At 39.7% G+C, this 26,331-nt stretch overlaps 2 protein-coding genes across 7 annotated transcripts in view; one reads left to right on the top strand and one right to left on the bottom strand.

The window, feature by feature from the left end:
• Window positions 1-3,693: 3,693 nt before the first annotated feature.
• On the bottom strand, window positions 3,694-18,004 carry wdr3 (WD repeat domain 3). 3 transcript variants are annotated; one of them, XM_085249953.1, is made up of 27 exons: window positions 17,629-18,004; window positions 16,123-16,366; window positions 15,806-16,015; window positions 15,457-15,575; window positions 15,280-15,358; window positions 14,001-14,096; window positions 13,542-13,643; window positions 13,165-13,266; window positions 12,522-12,622; window positions 12,067-12,171; window positions 10,890-11,120; window positions 10,670-10,763; window positions 10,339-10,440; window positions 10,115-10,197; window positions 8,837-8,975; window positions 8,676-8,732; window positions 8,483-8,583; window positions 7,973-8,084; window positions 6,578-6,712; window positions 6,442-6,492; window positions 6,296-6,361; window positions 5,831-5,923; window positions 5,224-5,274; window positions 5,072-5,115; window positions 4,834-4,962; window positions 4,137-4,230; window positions 3,694-4,038 (listed from the first exon to the last, which is right to left on the bottom strand). In XM_085249953.1, exons 2-27 carry the CDS (start codon window positions 16,294-16,296, stop codon window positions 3,883-3,885), a joined length of 2,826 nt encoding a protein of 941 aa, XP_085106079.1. In that variant the 5' UTR covers window positions 16,297-16,366; window positions 17,629-18,004; the 3' UTR covers window positions 3,694-3,882. The 3 variants fall into 3 exon arrangements, with proteins under 3 accessions (XP_085106079.1, XP_085106078.1, XP_085106080.1); XM_085249952.1 differs by having other exon boundaries at window positions 16,123-16,323; window positions 17,629-18,003; XM_085249954.1 differs by lacking the exon at window positions 17,629-18,004 and adding an exon at window positions 17,294-17,385 and having other exon boundaries at window positions 16,123-16,323.
• Window positions 18,005-18,818: 814 nt separating this feature from the next.
• gdap2 (ganglioside induced differentiation associated protein 2) overlaps window positions 18,819-26,331 on the top strand; it is a 37,074-nt gene continuing 29,561 nt past the window's right edge. The window contains exons 1-4 of one of the 4 annotated variants that reach the window (XM_085249636.1): window positions 18,819-19,063; window positions 20,784-21,008; window positions 23,855-23,994; window positions 24,742-24,895. In XM_085249636.1, coding sequence (XP_085105762.1) covers window positions 20,824-21,008; window positions 23,855-23,994; window positions 24,742-24,895 — 479 coding nt within the window. In that variant the 5' untranslated portion in view covers window positions 18,819-19,063; window positions 20,784-20,823. The other 3 variants (XM_085249638.1, XM_085249637.1, XM_085249639.1) reach the window with 3 other exon arrangements.

Genomic DNA, 26,331 nt, shown 5'->3' on the forward strand with positions numbered 1-26,331 from the left:
CCACGATGACTGTGCTGAGGTCATTGCAGACGGATGAACCAAAACAGGCTGCGGGTGAATCGTTTTAGACATCAGATATTATAATAATGAGCTGGCTGACTTGTTTAATTAGAAACAAAACAAAATGAAATCACATTTGGAGTTGCAAAGTTTGTGTAAACGTTACATGGTCTGCAGGTCAGTAACTGCTCTATACCTCAGTGGTTCCACAAAATGCCTGGAGTGCTTCACACACACACCTAACACAGCAGAGGGCAATGCAATGTGATTAACCTTTAAAGAGGCTTCAGACTGTAAATATTTTTAATAAAACAATAAACTTTTTCCAACCTATGTTATTTTTTTAAATGTTATCTACTCTTGTCAGGTCTCATATCTCCAGAAGTACATTAGTTAGAGACTCAAAAATCTGCTATAAACATGCTCAATAATAATCATCTAAAGGATAAAAAGGCCAGTGAAACAACTATTCAGTTTTATTTATATAGCACCATATCACAACAACAGTCCCCTCAAAGTGCTCAAAATCCTACAATTAGACAATCCTCTATGAGCAAGGACTTGGAGACAGTGGGGAGGAAAAACTTCCTTTTAACAGGAAGAAACCTCGAGCAGAACCTGGAGGTGGATATCTGCTATATCTGTGGAAATCGTTTATGCCAAAAAATAACAAAAATTACTCTAAAAAATATTTGCAAACAGATTACAAATGTAAAAAAATAAATAAATTGAAATCTCAGGAATTTCCTACTGCAGTCTTTGAATTCTAGCTTGTAGTTTGGATTACTTTCAGCAGTGGATCATTATGTACTTGGTACCTTGTGAGTACTTAGAATGAAAAATACACTTCTCCTTTAATATCTATAGAAGACTTTGTAATACATGCAAAATATATTTTAGCAACATCTTGCTGAAAAAGGTCTTTCCTGAAAAAGATGTCATCTGAGTGTCCTTCATACGTCATGCCATCCACACCACATTCACCAGTGTATCATTGTCAGGTTTTCTAATAAGAATGTTAGATTGTGACTGTGTGTTCTGGATGTTGTGTTACTAATTTACCTGATTAGCTGTCAGTGACGTTGCACCAGGGTTTTGTTTTCAGTGCATTTGTGGCTTAAGATTTGCAAAAATCATACATTTTTTTTAAAATGTAGGCACACTTTATTTTTATCTATATTTTAACAATTTATTTTAATTAAATTCAGGGAGAAAATCCTTTGTAAATTATTTGTTCTGCTTTTTTGTTCATTTAAATTTTACAGAGTCACACTCATTTACACTTTACTGTAGCACAGCATGTAATTACACCAGACAAAAATGTCATTTCCTTTGCTGGATATGTTTCACTTTAAAAGCATTAACTGATCAAATTAAATACATTAACAAAGAATGGACACAAAGATATTCAAGTGCCAACATCTCAAGCTTGTTATGCTCTTCTTCAGTCACACTGCTCAAGAGTTGCTGTGTGAACTGTTCAACAGAGGAGCAGCGCTGCTGTAACAGGAGGCCTGTCACTGCCGACAGCACCTATCTCAACTATGGGTCATACACATTTATAGCTCGTATCACATTCACTGGCTATAGACAGCAGCAGATCAAGTCAGCATTTGTGAGTAGATCGTATCCTGCTGTACATAATTTCATGCAGAGTATACAATAACAGACTATAGCAATGTAGACCGCATAAAGTAACACAATCTCCTGTCCATCAATTTCTAATGTAAATACAGACTGTTAAAGAACACATAGTGTTAGAGAGCTAATACTCACTGCCTGGAAGAAAGGAAAAATAATAAGTTACAGAGAAGAAACGTTGTTTAGACATCACTTTAGATTACAGAAGAACTAAGTAGAGAAGTGGATCACCTGCGACAACTAAAGCTCAGCATCATCCAACACTAATCCAGAGTTTTTTGTGCTTCTTTCACTAACAGATGGGTGTCGCAAATGTGTACGAGCACCAATGAAGCTGCTTAGCCTGAATATCTCAGATCTGGGGCCACTGCTTTAGTTTTATTCCGCTATCTACTATTATGGCCTGAGCTGCAACAGGAGTTGTGAGATATCCTAACATGGACTAATGCATTAGATCAGACACCAAAACGGGCGCGCTAAAGCCGGTTTAAGCAAAGCCAAGACTGCCATCTAGTGAATGAAACATGTCATTCTGTTCCCTGGGCTTTCATCCATTAAAAAAGGAGTCACTGCTGCCTTTTTAAGGAATATTCAAGGTCGTAAGGCAAAAAGAATACAAAAGTGACATCATAGTGGCAAAAAAGATTGATGTACCTTCTTGTTCCACGCTAATGACAATAAACTTACAGATTATCGTGAGGGCAGGACCCAAATAAATCTTTGGATTAATTTTTTGGATCCTCCTGCAAACACTGAACATGAGCTTTGGAATAATCGGCTTGCAGGTACACGGGGATGCAAGGTGCTGTAATAAAGGCTCTAATAAACAATAAAGCCAGGCTTGCTTGCAGGAACAGTGAGGATGAGTGAAGAAAGAGGGAGAAAGTCAGCAGAACATTCTGTTACTGAGGAAGAAAAAAAGGAAAATACCCTGAAAAATGGTGCTTTGGGGTTTCATATTCTGCACAGACCATTAAAACTCTATTTTATGCTGTTACCTCACTGTAGGTTCAGTGAAATGTCACACACTTTGGCTCAGTTTGAGGCGAAAGATGCTTGTAGATTTAAGGCCTTTGAATTTTTCCCATTTTAATCAGTCTGCGATGATTAATCTAAACCACAGTTGGGTGCTAATGCGCTGCCGGTGTCGTTTGAGTGTGTGTGAGAGTGCAGCCTGGGATTTTCCTGAAGAATTTTTAATTTTGGTAGGTGAGATATTTACAGCTTTGAGACCAAATCCAGACCCATAAAAACACACACACTTTTTTTTTTTACATGCCTCTAAATACAGAGTTAATTTGCTTTTTTTGTCCTCTGTGACATTAGTACATGAACAGTGAGTGTGAGGTGTTTTAAAGGGTTCATTTCATTATTCCAAAAAGCACCCTACCGTCAGGAAATAAACACACTTGTGGAAAATGAAGTGTCTGATGTGGGTGTGAAACTTTTCTAAAGGCCAGAAGATTAGAAAGCATTCAACAAACCTACGCTGTTCACATTTGTGCAGCTCACAGAACTGGAAACCAAGATTTTTCTCCCATGCTATGAATTATACTTACCCCATCTACCAGGCCTTGGGGTAATAAATCAAGGATAGGTTACTGGGGCTATAAAGTCAAGCCACATCTCCCTAATTTCTGTAGTGGCTGGCTGCACTGAGGCCAACTGGAATCAGGGGACTTGCTCTGTGGGGCAGGGTGGTAACACCCAGGTGGTCTGGAGCTCAGGTAGTCTCTGACATCTTTCAAAACGACTGCCACGTCCAGACAATCTTTGGCCTTGTTTTGGCTCCGGGCCTGAATTGCTCCCCTTGGGCTTGTAGATCAGAAACCAGCTTAAATCATACATGTCCTTTTGTGTTTGTGGCGAGCATGAATGGAGTACTAGTGCTACTTTAAACCTGAATCTATTTAAAGTTTAACTATATTTGAATGAATTTTATAGAAACCTGAGGAAACACAAGGAAATGCTGAGAATCCACGCTACGTTTCTCTTTGCCACCAAGGATTTATTTGTTTTGAAAGCCCCCCCGCCCATAAAACTTCCAAGTACTGTGAGAAAACCTCGTAGTTTATTTGGGAAAAGAAGCTTGCCACTGAATAACACTTTGTTACATTAGTTCAGGATTTAATAACATATAAAAAGCAACAGTGTGAGGCATCTAGTCCACTCCTGGAATAAAGCAGAATGGGGTGGAGAGTGGACGTTTATACGAAAACAATCCAAAATGTTCATTATAATTCAAGCAATGGTCAAGACGGCCCTCTCCCTCTTCCTCCTCTTTTTCTTCTTCTCCTCCAGGCGACCTGTAGCGTCGGCAAAGAACATGACGTCCTCTTTGCTCTCGATCTCCCGCTGGAGGAACTGCAGGGCTGCACTGTTAAAACCCATCACATCCTGAAAGAAGGAAAGTGGAGAGAGAATAGAAGCAACAATCGGTTAAACGCCAAAAAGCTTTGCTCGGTCCCGCTCCCTTCCACTCAGATGTCACTTACTCTGATTTCCCGCACTTTTGAGAGTGTATTGGTCCGTAGTTCATCGATGACAGACAGCAGCATCTGGTTACTGGAGATCTGACCAAAATGGATCCTAGAAATAAACAAAACACTTTTATTAGGTGCACCTTGCGAGTGTTATTCATGGTGTGTTATCCTGCTGGAAGCAGCCATCAGAAGATCATCACTTGCAGTTATAAAGTGATGTTAACGGTGAGCAACAATACTCAGGTAGGCTGTGCTTTTAAGTGTGCCATGAAAATATCCTCCATCCACTACCTGCAACCTGAACTGTTGAAAGAAGGACATATGGATCCACGTTTTCATGTCCGTTTCATCCATGTGTCACAGAAGAACCTGATCCTCATCTCATCGGGCGATGTTTTCCAATCTTTAATTATTCATTTTTGTTGAGCCCATTCAAATTTGTAGCCTCGGCTTCCTGTTCTTATAGCGCCTTTGAATAATCTGCATTTTCTCAACATTTTAGTTTCGTTAAAACGTTTGATCATTGAAATGAGCTTCATAACACCTAAAAAACCCACCATTCTTATGTTAATTCGTTTTTTAAATTTATGTTTTAAATCTTTTGTTGTTTAAAATTTTCATGCAGATCCCAGACTCCTGAGTCACCACTCAACTGCCCAAAGATTAAATCTGACTATAAAACAGACAACCATAATAAAGCACGTCTCACTTGAGAAGGAAAAACAGGCAGCGGCAGACCAGCTCCACCTCCAGGCCCTGCTGGATGTAACTGTTGAAGAGTTTCAGGAGCTCGGGGACATAAGGAAAAGGCAGCACCAGCAGAGAAACCTCCAGCTCACTGATGATCACAAAAAAACGTAAAAAAGAAAAAAATCTGAGTGTATTTAAATGCACAGGACAGTGTAGGCAGATGGTAATCAGCTTCACATCATTCGCTTGAATCTTACCTCGATCTGACCTTCTTTATCACATCTAAAACGTAGCGGGAGGGCTTAAAGAGGGGCAGAGACAGATTGAGTTTATAGCTTGAGCTGAAAACAAGGTTTATTTGTGATCTCAGTATGAAGACATTTATTGTTCATAACTCTGTTTCTCTTACCGAAACATTTCCAAAGGCCACGAGGATAGGGTTGGGTTGCGGTGGAGGAAGCTGCAAAAGAGGATGAACTGTTTAATGTGACCTGTGATGCTTTTTAAAAAACAAAAAACCTGATTTAAACTTCTCTGATGTGCCCTTTGATCTTCTCCTGCACATCTGGACCCAAGTCTGTGCTTCTGCCAGTATTTACATGACTCCCTGAAAGTCATTGTGGATCTGCCACAGGTGCCCGGTCACAACTATGTGACTCATCAATTTAAACTACACTCTGGTAAGCGCACAGAGCTAAATTTAGCAAGTAGGGTAGTTTCCATGGTGATTTTTCAAATGCCCTATTGTAAGTGGACAGAGCAGGACTTCCAGTGGAGCCTTCCAAAAACAGCATCACCACTCAGGGTGGTCCAGAAGTGCACAGGAAGATGACCTTGAAGGGAGGAACTTAAAAACTAAGGTAATGGTGTTTGACCTCTTCCTCACATCACTGCATTTGCAGCTGCTGGAAAAATGATTTCTGCTCAGAATCAGCTGAGCATTGATAAAACAAAAAAATGCCTTTTTACTGCACTACCCCACAGCAAAAGTAGAATAACTGAAATCATGACTCAACCTCTTTGCCTGCGCTCTCACAGGCATATCTGTGCTCTTCCATCTTCCTTGTTTCCCCTTTATAAAGCTCCAGAGCCTCCATGATTCGCTCAGCCTGCAAAAAAAATCGAAAAAAAAAAATCGCACAAACAGGGAAAAGATCAACAAAGAAGGCTTCTGATTTTTGACCCTCATAAATATGAAGAATAATTCTTAGTAAAAGGCAACTGAAATATAGAAAATCATCAAGGATTTATTCAATTAATTAATTATTAAAGAAAATATGCTTGATAAAAACTGAATGTGTACCAATCAAGTAAATTTCATTTGACCAAAGTCCGTTAAATTGAACACTTTACAATCCTACTTATGGAATACAATTACACAGAAAATTTACATGTAATCAGATTACTTAAAGTTTTCATTTTGGCCATAAATACTTTTTGAGTGCAGATAATAACTCAGCTAATTACTGAAGAGAACTCACAGCTTTGACTGTCTCCACAGTCTTCTTGCCAGCAGGTGCTGCCTCTCCTTGCGTTTCTCCCGGTACCTGAGAAGCAGAACGTATAAATGCATCACTCATCCAACATAACAGCAACTAAGTGTAGAAGCTGAAAACTAAGCACTCACCACAGGTGCATCTCCTTTAGCCAAGCTCTCCTCAAACTCTGCCTCTCGCTCCTATCGACACAAAAAGGAGGCGGTGTTTAGGTGTTTATGTCAACCACTGTAACATCATCTTTGTGGGCCCTGTCCTCCACCTCACCATCTCCCTTTCTTCCTCCAGGATGATGGGCTCCCTCGTCCTCTCCCAGAGACGCAGGGACTTGTCGTGAGATGACGACACGAGGTGGTCTCCGTTTGGGCTGATGGCCAGACACCAAACCTCCCGATGGTGGCCCTGTGATTCAAAGAGGACGTTCAGTGTTACAACGTAGCGTAGTGGCAACGTTCAAAATGTAAAATGATGAAGCTGAGCAGTAAGAAATGTGGGGCAGCTACAAAAACAAAATCAAATAGGAAAGACCAAGTATCAACAGCTACTGGGTGGAGTGCTATAAAAATTAGATTATGAATTAATTCCTGATTTAAGATAAAACCCCTTTGAACCCTACGGCATAACACTCGTTGTCTGGTTATGGCGTAGGGTTATAACCCGTTTCCGGTTACATCGTAGGTTACAAATTAGATTTCCAGCTGAAGTCTATATAAATTTATTTATTTATTTTAATTTATTTATTTATTTTTTGGATGGGTTAATTCATTTTTCTGTAACATTATTGGGGGGGAGTGGGGGGTATTCATGTATTCATGCCATCTATGTTTTTGTATGCTATAAAACAGAAAAAAGAAAAGATTATCATTTCTGTGTACCTATGTGTTCTATGACAGTCTGGTATTTGAAAAGTAAAAAATAAATAAATAAGAAGTGTGAACTTAATCTAAGTAGAAAATTGATCACTCAGAATTGATCTGTGTGTTTCTGTGAGGAATAAATCCAATGCCATTTCTGCGTAGCTCATGAATGAGGTGTAGTTTGGATTAGTTACCCTAGTTACACAGGCACACCTACTTCCAACTCCTACATCAGTTTACAGAATCATCTTCCCAATCAATCCATCTTCCCCAAATTGTATTTCTATCATTCATACAAACCCTCGTTACTCAGCTGCACGACTGAGACATTGTTTTGCTGTCTCCTATTTCACCACCAGATGTCAATGAAACAAAGCTTTGAATGAATTAACCTATTTTTAAAACAGCTGATGACATGGTTAAACACTGCTTCATTTGCGCATCACAAACGTATTGATGTGGCATCCTGGAGGATCTGATAGGGTCCAGGTATCACCTCATGCTACCGGCAGTGACACTGACAACCAGCCAAATGCAAAACTAGTGAAAAGAAACAGTCAGAAAAGATGAAAAGGGAAAGATGTGAGCGGCCTCCACCTGCCAAACCATTCCTGTTTTGGGGATTGTCTCATTGTTACCCCTCTAGTGCATCTTCTGTCAATTTCATTAACACCAAAGGAGCTGAAACTAATTAACAATTAAATTAACCGACCAGATTAATATCGTAGAAGTTTAACTGACTTCACTCTGAATAAAAAAATGTTCTTTTCATTTTTCGAGCGGTGGGCGTGGGGAAAGCTGTTACCTCAAGTGTCTGGATGTTCTCAAACTTGTCTGCGTCCCACTGTTTGATCTTCTTGTCCTTCCCTGCTGTGAAGAACAAATGAGTCTTGGGAACAAACTGAAGGAACATGACACTGCAAAGAGAAAACAGAGGAAAGAAATTATGAGACAAAGCAGATTTAGATCAATTTCAAACAAGGAGACAGGAAAGAATATTACACAACAACACATTTCAAAGGAAATTAGAAAAAAAGTGAAAGAAAAATCACATTTAATCAAAAATTAATTAACAAACGAAAAGAAATCATCAAGCACAGAAACTGAGATGGTCCATGAGAAACCAGAGGAGCGTGCAGATGAAAGAGCAGCTGGTGTGAAGTTAACAGGACACAGATCAGAGTCTCTAACCACAGAGATGAAGTCACGGTTGGAAGCTAAACTGCCCCGTAGATGACTTCATCACTGAGTAAAAATCTCTTTTATTTCCAGTTGAACCTCTGACTGTTTGGTTTGGGTCTGTGCTGGCCAGTACCTGTCGTCATGAGCAAACATGGAGCGGTGACAGTCGCCAAAATCCAAACCCCAGATCTTCACGTTTCTGTCGGCGGAGCCAGTGGCAATAATTGTGCTATCCTGGTTAAGAGACACACAAGGTCAGAGTCAGGAAGACTCTGGGCTGAAGTGAGTCTTGCAGCTAATAATTTTAATATCTCAACAGTACTCACGTGTGAGATGTCCAGACAAAGTACAGGCAGCTTATGTCCATACAGAGACAAGAAGAACTGGAGCAGCAAAAGGAAGAATGTGTAGATATGATGTAAACAGTGACATGAAGCCAGTGTGCGGTAAATATAAATTTAAGTCGAATCTTGTATGTCGAGCCTACCTTAAGTGTGTCTGTGTAGAAGATCTTGACTGTGCAGTCTAACAAAGAGACAGCCAGCAGTCTGTGGTCAGGAGAAAACTTCACACAGAGAACGTCTTCCTCCAACTGCAGAGTGCGTTTGTGCTTCACTGTCAGCCGTCTGAGTCACAAACACACACACACAACAACTCTGCAGGTAAGTCGTGATGCAATAACACAGTTTTCAACATCACTGCTTTCACCATATATAGCAATGTTTCATATTGCACCTACTGCAAATAACAGGAATAGTAAATTAGGCAGTTAGGGCCAGATATTACTGGACACATTCTTATTGTTTTACATGCACACCGTCCAAAAGAGCATCTCCAGCATCTCCAGGTTATAGCAGGAGTCTTGAGTTGAAGAAAACTATTGCATTAACTGTGTGTCAGCTATGTTGACACACAATAATGACACACAATACTTTGGGCTCTTCCCTTACTTTCCAAGGGCTCAACGCAGCAGATGGATCTGCGTACTCTAATTGGGACTGATTTAGACAGGACGCCTTTTCTGACACAGTCTCAGGGACCTCCTGAGTCTGCAAAACTACACATTCACTCATCCATCTCCTCTTCAGCATCCAAATGTGGACCTTTCCCCCCCTTTTAAAGGCTGAAAATATTAATTTAATGTACATGAACACAAATCAGAACTGATAAGAGTGGACATGACGAGAAGTCGTGTTCAGAGACAAGAAAAAAATGTAAAACTTGTGTCCAGTAACATTAAGCAGTAGCATGAAGGCTGTGGCTACAAACTGCTGTGAGATTATGTTAAAGAGAAGACTTCATGGAAAAAACCAACAACAAAAAAAAAAACGCACACACAGCAGATTCACTGCAAAGTCTATTTAAATATTAAGATCAACCAGATTGACAATATGGAGAGTTGATTGAAACAGAGGCCATGTAATGTATGGGAATGTCAGGTCTGCTCAGACTTGGTCTATTTCTACAAAGATGACTGGAACCACAACCACAGGCAGTTGTGTTAATAGCGCTGACAAAGTATTTAGAGAGGATTTGTTTGGTGAGTTTTGGCCATCAGGCAGTCACTGTCTGCAAACGCTTAAAAAATATTAAAAATAAGCATTTTATTTATTATGTTAATCGATCCTATATATACACACATGTAGCTCCTCAGTAGTTTCAAGCTTATGCTGAACCTGACCACTTTATTCCAGGTGTTAAGGGTCCTATGAGATCATTGAAAATCTACCACATCGATCCTGAACATTGAACAAAATAAACTCACTTCTGGCTCGTCTCCTTGTCCTTTACCAGCTCAAACTCCCAGAACTTCACAGTCTTATCTGCACTTCCTGAGATAATCCCCCTCTAAAGGAAACACACACAAATAAAAAACAAATCAAATCAGTCTTCGGACTTCGATTTTTAAAAAAAAAAATCAGTTTATGGAAAGGATAAGTTGGGTGTGAAAAACACTCAGACACACAAGCTGAGTACAGTGAGGTTTACCTGATCTGGGGCCAGGCAAATTGACCACACAGCTCCATCATGGGCATCTACAGTTTCCAGAAGGCTTCCTGAACCCAGCTCAAAGATCTGCAGCTTCCCACTCTAATAAGAACAAAACACAATCTTGACTACAAGAAAGTCTACAACTTTGTAAGGAGCAATATTCTCTCTTCCAAATGGTTGCCATTAGATTACAGGATTCAGAAAGAAATACATCTACACGCTCAAATCCACTAAATCACCGACACATCAATAACTTATAGAGAACAGTGGTTGAAACTGACTGTAAGCCTTGGACAGAGTGTCTGAATGACTCAGTGTGTCCACATACCTTCGTTCCCAGGATTATCTGTCGGTCTCCAGGCACAAAGAGGGAGCAGAGGGCGTATTCGCAGGCCATGGTGCGAATCACCTGCAGAGTGGATCTGTCACAGTGGGCAGGACAGTTAGAAGACAATGACCAATGAAGCAAGAGCTTTTTCACTGAATGCAGCAAAATGAATCTAATTATAAGACCCTTTCAGGACGTGCTGCATCTAAACTGGTGTTACCTGTTCCAAACTTTGACGGTGTCTCCGGAGGCGGAGAGGACAGCCAGGTTGTCTGAGCTGAAGGCCAGTGTGCGCACATCTGTGCGGTGTCCCCCGAGTGTGAGGCGAGCCGTTTTATCGGCTACGGGGGTCTTGTGTGAGGTCTTCAGGCTGTAGGTCTCAACTGTGTTATTCTGGAGCAGCAGAGCCACCTTCAGCTCACCACCTGCACATGACAGGCAGTCCACCCACCTGAGAGGGGACAGAGGACATGGATGGTGTGTACATGTGAACAGACCCCTGATTCCGAAGAGCGTGGCTAGCGAAGATCCCTGACTTGTGACACAAGTACCTGGGAGGGATGCATCAGGTCAAATATGTGGTTCCATTTATTGTGGCGCCCCCTTGTGTAAATAAGAGAGGAGCCAGACACAACCTTTCTAATTCTGGAAAGTGCCATCCTACATAATTCAGGTACTTCAGATATATTTAGATCAACAACTTGTACACAATTTGAGCTATTTACATATAAGGACAAAATTATGTTGATGTTTGAAAAAGCTATCTTAAATACTCTTTGCCCTGTTTAACTTAAAAACTTGCTGTTTTCATAGGAGGGTTAATAATTGTGTCCTGATCTGTACTTACTTGAATAAGAAGTCTAAATGTTTTTTTTTCCACTTTGCAAAATTTATATTTTATATTTATTTCTATTTGTAAATCTTGTGCAGCACCACTATTGTCAGGTGGTAAGAACTTGTGCTTTTAAATGACATGAATCTTCATTTTGTTATTTTTCTACATGAATTAGCCTTATTTCATCCTATGAAATTATTCAAGGAACTAAATACTGTTAGTTGTCTGGAATTGTACTGCAATGTAAGGCCGATTAGAGCAGTTTATAATACTTCATTCCTGCATGCTCCGCTTTTACTTCAATGTCCAGCAGGTGGTGGCAATGCACACAACAACCATGATCAGAGGAAATTCATGATCTCCTACAGGTAACTGTGGCTTAATGTTTAGAAATAGGGTCACTGGATCAACACAGATAAAGAGACAAACAGCGGCAGCAAAGTGAATTCAAAATGTTTGAAAAGTTAGATTTGAAACAAGAAAATTCATTTTAACATTTATTCGGATGCTATCTGGACCTAAGTTTCAAAATCTTAGAGAGAGCATAATTCGCTGCACTGACCTGATCTTGGAAGATGCCTTGATGTTTGTTAGTCTGATGATCTCGTCCTTCAGCATCCTCTTCACCACGGGCTCCTCTGTCTCCTCACCTGAAGCTTCCTGAGCTCTGCAGAGAGCAGGGATAATAATCATCAGTTCAAAGGGAGATCAACAATAACAAAAAAGCTGAAACTAATCATTTAGGCAGCAGCACTAGCACTTGTCCTTCCACCTCCACTGACATCAGTGTGTTAGAAGTAGTCAAGATAGGTGGTGTCAGTACTGGAGTTATATTAGCGACATTCATATGAAGCTTTCTCAGAAGAGAGCAGAAATACACGCGTTTAATTGTCTTTGGTAAATTTGTCCACCTCAGTATCTGAATGTCTGGCTGATAAAACTAGCGCTGGTTGTGCGGTGGTAACAGTAACAGTCAATGTGCAAATATTCCAAAGAACAGAATACATGTGCGCTTACTTGGTGGCCTTCTTTTTGGCTTTCTTCAGCTTCTTTGTCATTTTTTTCTGCACTTCTTCCTCTGACAGCACAGTGAAGAGCTCCAGGACTGAGTCGTTGCCCTGAAAGACATAGACGGCATAATGTGTGTCATCAATCGCTTTTAGCTAGAAAATTAGTTTACAAACACAAAGGCATTTAAACTAGTATGTGCAATGTTTAAATTACAGCTGATTGTCAGGCAAATGCTGACGGGCAGTGTGACTGTATAGGAGGAAATAACTCAGCAATCAGTCTGACCAACAAAACAAAACCATTGAAACTATTCTTAATCGCATTTAACCATCAGGTCATGTGATCAGAAAACAAATGAATATACAGACAATTACAGCAGGTTGTGAACTGACATACATTAGTGATGTCAGAATGATCTCTTTCACATTACATTAGCGACACTGACTAAAAGCCACAAGACGACCTTACTACTGATGAGTGCCTAAAAGCTACCAGTGAAAGAAGAAACACATACTACAGCATGACTACAGCAGGTCTCAGTGGGCTCAAACTGCACCGAGCAAGCATTACATTCAACCCACATATAAATACTGTGTATTCCAGACATCATGCAGAGTCACAAGGAGCTGTAAGATGCTTCAGTACTAACGTGGCAGGCGATGACTCTGGCGTGGCGGTCTGCTGTCAGTGAGACGACGCGATCTCTAGCTTCTCTCAGGATGGAGCCGGCCTTTTCACAAGATAGGATGCGCTGCCCAAAAAGAAAAAGAAAGAATAAATGTTAAAGAGAGAATTTGGTTTAATTTACAAAAATACTCTAGTTGAAGATGGTGTTGAATAATTGGAACTATTAACAACTGTGAAACATTAGAAAAAAAAGAATCAACAGCACAAAAATGTGGCAGTGCACTGACTTTATCCTTCTGAGACCTACACTGCTTAATAAAGAATGACGTTCCACTACAAAGTAGATGCATGCAGAGCATTTGAATCATTTTACCCTCACTGTAATGAATGCTACTTTACCTCTTCAAGGCTTTCATCCACGTCTTCTTTATTGTCTTCTTCATCATCATCAACCAACAGAGTTTTTCCCTTCTTCACCGTAGGCTCACCCTCAGCTTTTGCCTGCGCAGGACGCGACCAGACAGAGTTTTACGACCTTACAACAACTCCATTAATATCGTTTTTAGAGCCAAAACCTACAGTTAATAAGGATCTGATTAACTTCAATAACAAATTTAATGTAATTGAAAAAAAAAGTGCCCGTGTTGTGTAAAATTACAGGCAAAATAATACAAAAGGGAAATGAAAGACTACTAAAAGCAAAACATGACATCTTCATAGAAAGTAAAGCATCGCACATTAGGGGAGAGACTCCAGGATCTCAAGAAAAACTGTTTGCTTTCTCTCTGATTGTCTTTTTTCAGTAAAGGGCAGTTGGGGGAGGAAGAGAAAAAAGTGCTCAGCTGAGTCCTTTCTCACCTCCTCCAGGTAGTTGATGTCCCAGGCTCGAAGCTCACTGTCTGCAGAGCCCGTCAACAGCCTACTCTCCTGGCTCAGCAACACCATACCCCAAACCTAACATACACACACACATTTAAAACAAAAACATCGAGTCATCTTAATAATCTAGGAAAAACATTAAAATTCCAGTGGAAAGTCTCTTATAATCCCCATTTCCTTCCAGTGAAAGCAGCTAGTCACAAGAGCTCCACTATATGGACCAAAGTACTGCACAGTACACCTACAGGAACTGCTTGGCCATGGAAAATCCTGCCATGAAGCTCCCAGTTCACAGTTTTTGTCCTGAGGTTAATGCCAGAGCAGGTTTGGAACCACACTGTGCGCTGCAGCTTCAGTGTGGGTGATATTACCTCAAAATGCTATCACAAGATGTCAAGGAAATGTGCAATAATGATATTTCTGACACTAAAGAACAAAAAATACTCAATAAATGCTGTATCAATGAGTGCAGCTTGCAGCCAGCAGTGTTTATTAGTGCAAACAAAAGAAAAGGTATTAAACATGCTGTTCTTGTGATGAGTTACTGTCATTAGAGATAGACTACCCAATTCAAAATGTGAATCTACTGCCAGCAGCAGCCACATTATAGCCCAATAGCAGTGACACAGCATTACATGCAGTGACGCAGCATAAGTCCAATGTAAGCACAAAAGCAGGCCAGCTAGTATTTTCTCTGGTACTATGTGGTCGACCTTTTTAACCAGTTACTTAAATTCCTCCTTTAGCACCAGGAGATTGCATCAGTAATTTCCATCCACTGTTTGTGCTTCTTGTTATATGGAGTGTAAGTAGCAAGTGCTCCAGTGTTGCTCAGGTGAGTCATTTGTTTAATGTTGGGTTGCACATCATCAGCTGTTAGCATCTCCTCCTTCATAGCCTGGTTGTACTTGATGGTGTGTTTTTGCCTCAAGTTTGTTGTTTCCATCGTCACCAGGAAGCGTTTTCTTGCACATTTTGTAAAGCATCACACTTTGTTAGAGGTTGCTGAAGTAGCTCCCTTTTACAAAATCTTAATCGTGGCAGAAGGCTAGAATATGATTCTGCTGCAACCTTCTTCCTATTAAAAGGGAGTTTTTTTCTTTCCATTCTTGGCAAGTTCAGAGGAGGTTGTCTGATTGTTGGGGTTTTATTGTGAACAATATCTGGCCCAGCCCTAGTCATACATGTGTGGAATATGTAGAAGGGAAGAAATTCCACAAACGGACTTGGACTAAATGCAGAGAAAGAAGCACCTCACCTCACTGCGATGGCCCACCATAGTCTTAAAGCAGTGCTGTGTGTCCAAGTCCCACCACTTGACAAAACTGTCTTTGGAGCTATACGGTGGGCAGAGCACACAATTAGCTTTTCAAACCTCCATTTCAAATATACAATCCAGTAGACGAGACACAATGTAAACATCACGGTGTCCTACCATGTGACGAGGAGGTTCTTGTCTCTCAGGAACAGGGCCTGCGTGATGACATCTTTATGGCCTCTCAGCCTGTACAGCCCACACTCATTGATGATGTCCCACACGATCACATCTGTGTCCTAAGAGAGGAGTAAACAGTTAACTGAGGTGATTCCTTGCAACTCACAGTCCGTCTTGTAAAATAAAAAAGCATTTTTAAAGGCAAAGTAAACCACTCAACAAACAAACCTCCAATTTATCTTCCATTTATATTAACACCTTTATTTTCGTGTAACTGTTGTCACTTTGATGTTGAGTTTAGAAACACGTCAACACTTAACAAAACCAAGGAACAACCTGCCACACTCACCTTTGAGCCAGTAACAAGTCTCGCCCCGAGTGCATCATAGTGTATGACGCTGACTGCAGACTTGTGGCCGTTGAAGGAGACGTTGCTCTCACCGTTCAGCAGGCTGAAGATTCTTACTGCACCATCTTCGTAACCCACGGCAATATGAACTCCATCAGGTGAAGGGCAGAGAAAGGTCACCTCATGTTTCTGACCCTGCAGGATCAGGACCTACACACACAGAGATGACAAGAATAAAGATAAGAACAGATAAAATCTGAAGGGAAGTGTACCTGGATATGAGTTGTCGCATTGCTATAATCACACTTGAACCTCACCTTCTCTCCTTTTCGAACATCCCAGATGAAAACATGTTCACATGCAGCCACAGCCACATAGCGCCCCTTCTCCCCTCCTCGAAGGGTCACATACGTGATGTTGGCTTTTTGGCTGCCAATGACCCCAAAAACGGCGCTGGCAACATAGCGCAGGTACTGCTTGGTCAAACCCATGACCAGCAGCTAAGGTGATGCTGAATCCTGTTTCACACCAGAGCACAGGAGAAAAATTTACTGTGCACACCTTTTACGGAAGAAAAACAGAGACTCAGTGCTTGATTGGCTCCACCTGATTCTACATAATGTCTGAATAAATTTAAGACAAGTTCAGAGTTCAGCATGTTCTGCTAGATATTGAAGTCTACATTTTCATGAAGATAATACAGAAAACTGTTTTATTATCTTTATAACACTGTTTGAAAAGTTGAACATTACACCCACATGTTATTAGTTATCATGTCATCCTAAAGTGGCTTTGACGCCTCCTGTGCTAAATGTTCCAATATAGTGTGGGGAAGATCGTGAATAGTTTTTATATGAAAAACCAGTTTCCAGATACAACAGGAGGCATAAACACATAAACACTGCTGTAAACATGAACCATTTTAAACTTTGGTACTAAACCACATTTGCACAATCAGGGCACCCCTCTCTTTTTTAAGGACCTGGCTTTCTGTTTGTGCAACTGTTGGCAAATGTTGCCACAAAAATGGAAACATCGTTGACAATGCATGCTTTCCATCATGACAACAAAGACGAAATACATTGTATATCAAATGTACCCAAGAGTCCACATATTAATAGATATTTACAGAAATAAAATGACGAATCTTTATCTATATAGCATAGTTTAATTTGTGCTGTAATTTGTCCCTGCTATCTAGAATATATAATCTACCACGTATGCGTATTAAATATATCACAGTTTTCAAAAATAAGGTTTTCTGTTTTATACCAGCATAAGACACTACATACTTAATACATGTCTGATCTTAGTATGCTATTCCGTATTAATGAGGTGTAAAGTATTTTCGTATTGTTTATAATGTGTCGAACTACGGCCTTTATTTCTGCAGTGTCGATTCAGTGTTGTTGGTCTATTCCTTCGTTTTATGTCCTTTCCTCATAATTTGCAAATCCTGCTTTAAAATAATACACCAAAAATACGTACTACTTAGTAAACGTGTAGCAAGGTATAGCACATCAGTCCTCGCAGATACGGGTACGTTCGTTTTAGTACACAAAACTGCAGGCAGAGTTGCCGGTTTACGCTTCTGGCATTTGACTCAACACGACAACGTCAACCTCCGCCCGCCCGGAGACAAATTTGACCCAAATCGAGTGTGCCTAAGCATGATACTCAGTTACTAGACCCACGTGGTAAAACAATTCTTGGATAATTGTACTTAATAAAAGTAACCATGACATAAATGTATATCTCTAAACGTTATATACAACATTTGCGTTTGTTTCGTCAATGTAAAGCGTCTATGTTGGTCCTCTTACCTTTGAAGTGTGACAACTAGCAACTACCTTGAAGTGCCTGACTTCGGCTGCTGTTTCAGACCCAACCAATCTATCACAAATCGTTACTAAAACAATACCATGCAGTGCTAGTTTGCCTATAAAACTATGCACACAGATACAGTCTATTGGAAATATATATTTTTTAAAAATATTTAGATAGGATTTTAGCAGTGAACTGCGAGTCAAAGAAACCTTTCTGTTTCTCTGTTTTCTCGATTGCGCTCTTTCTATTGCTTTTGACTGCAATACCAAAAAAAGACATTTTATACATTTTTGAATGTACAGTCCAAAATAAAATAATATATTAGCTCTTTACAGATACTCGTTTTTGTTTGTTTAATTTTTGGACAGAGACGTCTGGCTTAGAGCCAATGATTTTTGCGGTTTACATCAATAAAGTGACTCCACAGTGATCCCTAAGCAACCATACCGGAAGTGTTTTTTTAAGTCAGCTGACTAGCACCGGAAAAATAAAATGATCTCGTGAATAGCACCGGAAAAGTGTTTGTCTAACCTATACAAAACAAAAGCGTGTGCTATTTTAATAGGAGAGTATAGACATGACAGAAAACTATAAAGAACAGAGTAAAAGTACATTAAACATACTCTAAAAAATAGTTGAAAGGTCAGAATAATCATAGTCACATGGCATTGTATTTCGTTTGTAATTCCAACATGTAACACATACATGGGACCGCCACTATAGAGAGAGGGAGAACAGACTTTCACTAACTACTTGATAATGATAAAATTAATGAAACACATAATTAATGGAGTCCTAACTGGCTTTTTCTAAAGGAGGGACTAAAACAGAAGAAATTCTTTAACAAGGTGCATTTGTACACTATTAAAGGAAAGGTATATGTATATGTTTTGGGTGGTTTTTTTAAATGCAGGAGGTCACTCGATTTGTTTAATCCAAGCACCTAGCAGAAACGTTTTTTAATCATCCACAGCACTTTATTAATGAAACTTGAGAAATAAATGTAATAAGTGAGATCAAAACATGCAAGCAGACACGTTTATGTTCAGAAATTAACGAATTAGGTCAAAGAAAATGGGAAAATGTAGTTGTCATGCTTATATGAAATGTAGTTTTTGAAATGTAGTTAAATGAAAACATTTCTAGAAGTTTATTTTGAAATGCCTAACGGGATGTTGATTTCTTTTAATACTCCAGACTTTACGCCGCAACAATCAGCTCTTAGCATGGTTGCTAAATGTGCAAATCCTTGTAATTGGCACTTTGAAACTTACTTTTTGACTGCATTTGCAGTATTTGTGCTTGTTAGTATGAGGACCCTGAGGATGAACATCACGTCTTGATTTTATATGGTGTCGTGTCAAGATTTATTAATTGTTCCTTTTATAATTTTGGCGTGACATCACCCCTGTAAAGGAAATACATTGCTAGGTGGGTAACTGTCTGTTTGGTTTCTGAAACACTCTGACCAAAGTGCACTATTTATCGATTTATAAAGAGACTATTGCTTTTCTGGCCTGACATAGAAATGCTTCGGAAGAGAAAGAAGTTTACCTAGTAAGAGACAGACGATTAATTTCTTGTGACGGATGCTTATCACACATGTGTTTGATTATTTTAATGAAATGCAGCTGTTAAAGAGCTAATGGAGTAGTAACATGCCAAATGCCATGTCTTCAAACTGCTTATTTAATTTACAAAAAGTAAGTAAAAGTATCCAATTTGCCACAAATTAACAGCAAGAAAAGCAGCCAATTACAAACAAAAACAGCTCGACCAGCTTACTAAAAATAACTTTCTGCGTTACACCGAACTTATTTAAGGCTTACGAGTTTTGTCGTGCTCATGACATGGTTTTATCTCGAGCTGGGGTTTATATGGTGTTACATGTGTGAACAAAGGGACTACTGTCACACGTGTATTCAATGAAGCGCCCAGCTTTTATCTGGTGATAATGTTATTACATGAGGGTTTCTTGTTGAGTTTGGCGCCGTAAATCAGAGACAGTCTGATATGTGTGTCTGGAATCAGACTGGTGGCAGCCGTGCAGGTAGTTTGTAAGGTCCGTCTTTACTCCAGGTCGTTATTAGGAATGGGAATCGACAGCTGGTTTTCTACTCTCTAATCCGTAGACCTGCTTCATGACAAACATCTTGACTTTTCATTGCAGGGAAAGCTTATTTGTAATAATGATTCCTGAGTTCAGTAAGTGTTTCAGTAAGCCAGGTTGAAATGTGTGCTGTTAAAACAGCTGGCCGAGCTCAGCAGTGCTGTCTGTCTGACAGTTGTGTATTGCAAACGGTGAGGTTGAACTCAGAGTCACGTGCATATTTTGTACTGTCTGAAGACCCGGAGATAAGTAAAACCTATGTAGGTCACTGACATAGTAAAAATGTGGCTCCATTACAGACTCCTACAGATCAGTTTATTAGATAGATTAACAGGATGCATGTTACATATGTATTTGCATAGAAAAAAATAACATCTCAGTCTTATAGGTTTGAATTTTTAAACACTTCTTTATTCTAAACAGTTTATTTCAGACCTGAATGTATTTTTCATGTGCTAGGTAACTGCTCTGTTAAGTGATCTTATTAGGTCTTCTTGATGATCTAATGTCCTCCTCATAGCCACCAAACAGGTCTCTGGAGGCCAGAGCCACCTCCAGGAGACTGGAACACCCTTGAACTGGGTTTTGCACAAAGATCCAATACTTGAAAAATGTTTAACAAAATCATAGGTTTTGTTTTTACCCTTCAAGCTTTCAAAGATAATGTCATTTTTGCCAGTTCTCCCTGCCTGCACCTTTCTGTGTTCTCCTTGTGTTTGTGTGGGTGCTCCAGCTTCCTCCCCGAGTCATTTATGGGGTTAAGGCCAATCAGTGATCCTAACGTGGCCATAAATGTGAACATAAATGGGTTGTCAGGTTTTCTGTGTTAGCCTTGCAACATACTGGTGACCTGTGGCCCGATCACAGCTAGGATAGACTGATTACCTGTGAAAATAAACCAAAATGCAGATCTTCTCAAAAGCACAGCAAACGAGCACTGTTCATTTCCACAATCATCTAGATTTTTATTTTATTTTTTTGTCTGTCAAAGCCACAGGGAGACACTGGAAATAGGCAAATGACTTTATCTTGTACTTGCAGCCCAGCTAGTTGGTGATCCTCTCGAGGCTTGTAGTGCCAGATGGGGATGGATCCTCTGGGTGCTCGCTCCCAGTTTGTGGATATCCAGACTCTTCCCACATGGCAGCAGCAGCTGGACAATGATGGCGAGGAGAAACGGCTGGTCCGGAGCCACAGCATGCTCAGCCAGAGTTTCCCCTCACCCTTCCCCTACAGACCAGATATCAACCGCAAGATCATCCTCTTGTGAGTCACGCTGTTTCTTCACATTGTTGCTGCTCTGTAGAAATCTGTCTTTTTCATAAGAGGTCACAACGTCAGCCACGGTTTCTTCCTACACATTTAGACACAGAATCATATAGTCATTCAAGCAAAAATGTCACAATGAAATAACTAAAGTTTGAAAGTATATTTAACTTGTAGCTTTAACTGGTTTTGGTGGTCTATATGATGTATTTTTTGTAACTATGTCATACTAAATTTCTTCTTTTTTTAACATCTGCTCTTTGCAGTAAGATACAGCTGCTGTGTGTGTCATTGCTTTTGTGAAAGTGACCAATCATACCGAAACTATCAGTAAATCAGATCAATGCCCACAAAAGTTTCACTTTTTACCTGTCAGAGTGTGTATTCCCGCCCACCTTAACCAAAGAGAACCCAACTCACAGTGGCTGACTTTGAGCACTTGGCTGCTTAATCTAAACACACTTTTGGATGCATATCTGTGTATTCTGGTAATCGCTATCAATCATCTGTCATTTAAGCAAAGTGTGTGATCCTAGATACATCCTAAAAAAGGGCAGTAATATTAATGTATTGATATTAGCAGTATCATATAGTAGTAGTAGTAAATGCTGCTTGTGTGTCCATGTGCTCATACAAACCTGTTCAGAGTCCATAACCTCGTAAATCTTCTTTGTAGAGAAACGCATGACTATGTGGAGCCCGACTTGGCAGCAGTTTTTCTTTAGGAGCCTTGTTGTGGTGCCAGCCTTCCCCTGAGCAGTCATCAAGAGCACGCACATTCCTGCCACAATAGCATGACCAGGATTTGAGCGCAATTGACCCTCGAGCAGTGGTGCTTTTAAACCTTCCAGCAGCTAGAATTACAAAGGGGTCTATTTTTGAGCTAATATCAGAGGTTCCATATGACTACAGCTTAGATTTTCATTCTTTCACTACTTTTTCAAACTTACTTTTAAACCCATGGTGGTTAAAAAGTAAAGTCCAAGCAAGGTATCTGAAGGTATTGAAAGTCTTAATAGTGTCTCATTAAATAGATAAAGAGCTGTTGGCTCATTTCTTTTGACAGAAAGTCATTTATAGAGTAATTAAGAAAAAATTATTCTATTTTATTTACTTTATGGTTGTTTTAAATGTCAGAGTCAATGTCATTGGACCTCAAAGCATCATCACACTGAAGTTCTTCACAGAATCTTGTAGCAATGTTACTCTTCCTGTAAGTAATGTTTGTTGATTTATGTGATAGTCATGATATAACTCTGTCAATGTGTTGCTATTTTTATTGTTTTAAAATGAACTTGTGCTTTTCGTGGATACTCTGATAGCGCACACCTGGTACTATATGTTGTTAAATGACTTTGTTCATAAATGGGGAGAGGACGTTTCATTAGTTTGGGATATATCTGCTCTACGACTTAATACAGAAGCTAGCATTTGACAAAACAGGAACAGGGGATTTGCACGAGATCTGTTTCACTGTTGTTTGCAGGCATCCTGCTTGACTTGATTTGGTGACTCATCTGTAATTGAGCTAGGAGGAATGAGCTGAACAAAAAAAATACACAACTCTTCCTCCGTGGTCCTGGTTGCTGAATATGTCTTGTGATCAAACACTGTCAACACATGCATTTCCTCATTGTTTTTTCCTAACACAACCTGAAGGGCTTCTGAACAAAGAGTTGACTTCAGGTATTAAAATAAGCATTAAAGTTTCGCCAAATGTCTTCAAGGTCTAAATGTTTGCAGTATGTTTGATCCGTCGGTCACTGTTACTGTTAGAGGTAAAGAAAAAGTCTTTGGTTACCACTGTGCTGTGACTGGGGCCTGGTGATGACTGTCAATAAAAGTCACAAAAAGCAACTTGGATAATGAACATCAGTAGAAGTTCAATTGGGTGTTGAAATGTTCGGACAGTGGCACAGTTTTCATAATTTTAACTCTCTGTGTCAACACAATAGTTTTTAAAATGCAACAATAAAGTGCAGATTTTTAGCTTCTATTTCCAAGTGACTGTGCAAAAACATCATTCTCACAGTACTCAAATGGATGAGTTACCCAAATAATACTTTTTAAAAAACCCAGTGAATTAGTTTTTTCTTTTTGTTCTTTGTAAAAAGTTTCAAACCCACAGACATTACCAAATAGCAGATTTCCTCTTTCTGATCCTTTGATGTTGGCACCTCTGGAGCCTGTAGCGTGAAACACTTTCAACATACCCAGGATATCTTTGTTTCACTTATACTAATTCAGACCAAAAACAACGATAGACTAGCCTTCTGTTTAACCATGTAGCTACAACGGTGTTCCCAAAAGGGGTGATGTTGGAAACGTATGATGACTCAAACATGATTGTCCATACAAAATATTGTTAGAGAGAGATGAGATTAAAAATATAATGCATGCTATAGTCCAGTATACCTGCTCCAGTTAATGTGTATGTGTAGGACATACATACTGTACGGTGCTTTTATCCGATATTCATAAAAGAAACCCTTCAGTGAATGTGGGCACATTAAACACTTTGACTGAAAATGCGTTACGTTATAAAAGTTTTCTTCAGCCGCATGAATTGAAGCTCAAAGTTTGCATTTAGATTGCATCTTTATTGTTTCATTGTAAATCTGCTGTAGCTGCATACAGCATCAAACTATTCAAAAATTGCGTCCTTGTCCAAAACATTTCCACACCTAGAAAATACAGAATAACAAACTCATACAAAACATTGTTTTATGGCAAAAAAAACCTTTACAACATCTTTGGCAAAATGACATCACAACGGTTTTTTTATACGCCATATCATTCGTATTTACTCTGTATAGTTTTAATAGATTGTTTTTCTTTCCCCACAGTGTTGGTGACATTGCTCTGCTGAATTGCACCGCCGTCGTGAACACCAGCAACGAGTCGCTAAACGACAAGAACCCCACGTCTGACAGCATCCATCAGCTGGCAGGACCCGAGCTCCGAGACGAGCTGCTTAAACTCAAAGGTAGACATGGAAGGTTAAACTGCTGAAATGAGCTTGATTTCACTTTGGTCTTCTCAGAGATATCACTGGGAGTGTTAAATATAACCAGTCACCTGATATCACGCTGGCACTACCGCTGGCACTTTAATACAGAGTAACTTTTATCAAGTCTCTACAGCTGCTGAAAGTACTGATAACACACAAATAAGTATGTTCTGGCTTCTGGCGTCTGTTCTGGCAGGAGCCCAGTTTTCACTGGAACTACTTTCTGCAGAATTGCTTCCAGTAATATGCTTTGAGCTCCAATTTCAAGGAACAAATACAGATGTTCTTGAACCCTGCAAAGATGTCTGGGTTTGTTATTCAATCATCTGCATCACTGTGGATGTGTGACAGTGTTTTTGAGATTGGCTTTTCAGACGTCCCAAGTACAAAAAAAGGTCTAGTTACTGGTTTTTACCCCGACACACTGGAAGTGTCTTTTCATCAAAAAACGTCACCTAAAAATATCTACATTATTATATATATATTGATGCTTTAAGATGCAGTATTTGAAGAAGCTGGTGCTCAAAATAAAAACCTCTGTGTGGTTAGCATACCAGAAAATTTAATCAGCAAATTTAATTGTCAAAAGAAAACAGTTTTCCCTTTCATGAACTCAGTTGTCAGCTCTCTGATTCACATGTGTATTTGCTGGATCAACAGTCATGAGTTTATTTTTAACATGTAATAATAAATATAATAATCTTTTTGTGTGTTTGTGTCCAGGATGTCGCACCGGGGAGGCAAAGCTGACCAAGGGCTTCAACCTAGCAGCGCGGTTCATCATCCACACCGTGGGGCCAAAGTACAAAGCCAAATACAGGACGGCAGCAGAGAGTTCACTATACAGCTGCTACAGAAACATCATGCAGCTGGCTGCGTAAGAATCAGCAACTTATAATTCAGCCCACGTGCTAAACTTGGCAGTAATCGGACTTTCACAAATTTCATCTGTTTCATTCTCTGTCAGAAAGCACCAGCAAACAGTCACTGAATGAAAGTGACTGAGCTTTCCAGCTTTTCAGATTACAGAAACACTGATTTTAGAAAAGTTGGATCTGTTTTAAAAGTTGATGGAAAAACATTAAATCCATCTGTAAAATATGAACTCATTGGATAAATTAAAATCAACCCCCCCAAAAAACAGTGTTTCAGATTAAAATCCACAATTTCCTAATCAATATTTCACAGACCAGATTGTGCCGTTTCTGTCCTGATCTACTTGGTGATATAGATGTTTGCAGTATATGATGAAGTGGAGAGAGCAGTGATGATGATTTAAGGGAGAAGGCTGAACCCACTAAGACATAAAAAAGAAAGGAAAAAGTCAGACTGGCAAAATTTAAATAGTAGTACTCGAGGTCAAAGGAGCTTGCAAAGTGTGAAACTGGCTGATTGGGACCCACACCCAGTTTCACACCTTGGCTCAGGCGATTAGAGGATCATCAGGGGGTCCTTTTGTCCCTCTGTGGGGGGAAACTCCCACTAGGTTTATATCTGGGACTCCCCACCATTTGACCTTAGAACTGAAGAAGCTTCTCGGAAGAGAGGTGAAACATCTTCAAGTAACTTAAAGAAGTCCAGACGCTTTTCTTTGCAAGCTCCTTTGACTACAATGACCTGGATGACTGAGAACCTTCACAGACGTAGTACTGGAGGTATTTAGTGTTTTGTTTTTACCCCTCAGCTGTAAAAAGGCTGGTCAGAGATTGTTGTCACGCCTCCCTCAGGTGGGCAGGCAGCATGGACACCTGAGTTTGTGAATGCGATAAATCCAGAACATGGCAGGAGTTTTAAATGAATACCATACATGTATGTACTAAGAATCTTGGGGAAATTTGAATCTAGAAAACTGAGGGGAAGCACTGACGGCTGCCAGCATTTTCTTTACATGGAATTACATTTTTACCTCCATCAAGGATGTTATGTTTTTGGTAGTGTCATTCTGTTTATAAACACAACAGCTCAGTAAGTTCTGGATGAACTCTGAAAACTTTGTAGGTGTGTAGAGTGGGGTCCATAATAATCCCTTCAAATTTGTCTTAAATTTGTCTCCACCAAGATCTTCAAGGTCAACTCAATGACTTATTAGTCAAAAACTGATGAAAAGCCTGAGAACTTCAAAACTACGATTGTTACAAGTTGGTGTGTATTGTCAGCATATAGAAAGTGCCATATGAAGGTTTAAAATATCATGTCACATTTGACCTCTGACCTTTCTTCAAGGTCAATAGAGGGATCTGAAGGTGCTATATTGAACCATTGTTTGTATTGACAACATGTAGACATATTGGGAATGATGTATGTCACATTTGA

The sequence above is a fragment of the Mchenga conophoros genome, linkage group LG16 (assembly GCF_057382185.1).
Source record: "Mchenga conophoros isolate Kocher_MC1m ecotype Shallow Benthic linkage group LG16, M_conophoros_male_GT1.1, whole genome shotgun sequence".
In the NCBI taxonomy this organism is placed as follows: domain Eukaryota; kingdom Metazoa; phylum Chordata; class Actinopteri; order Cichliformes; family Cichlidae; genus Mchenga; species Mchenga conophoros.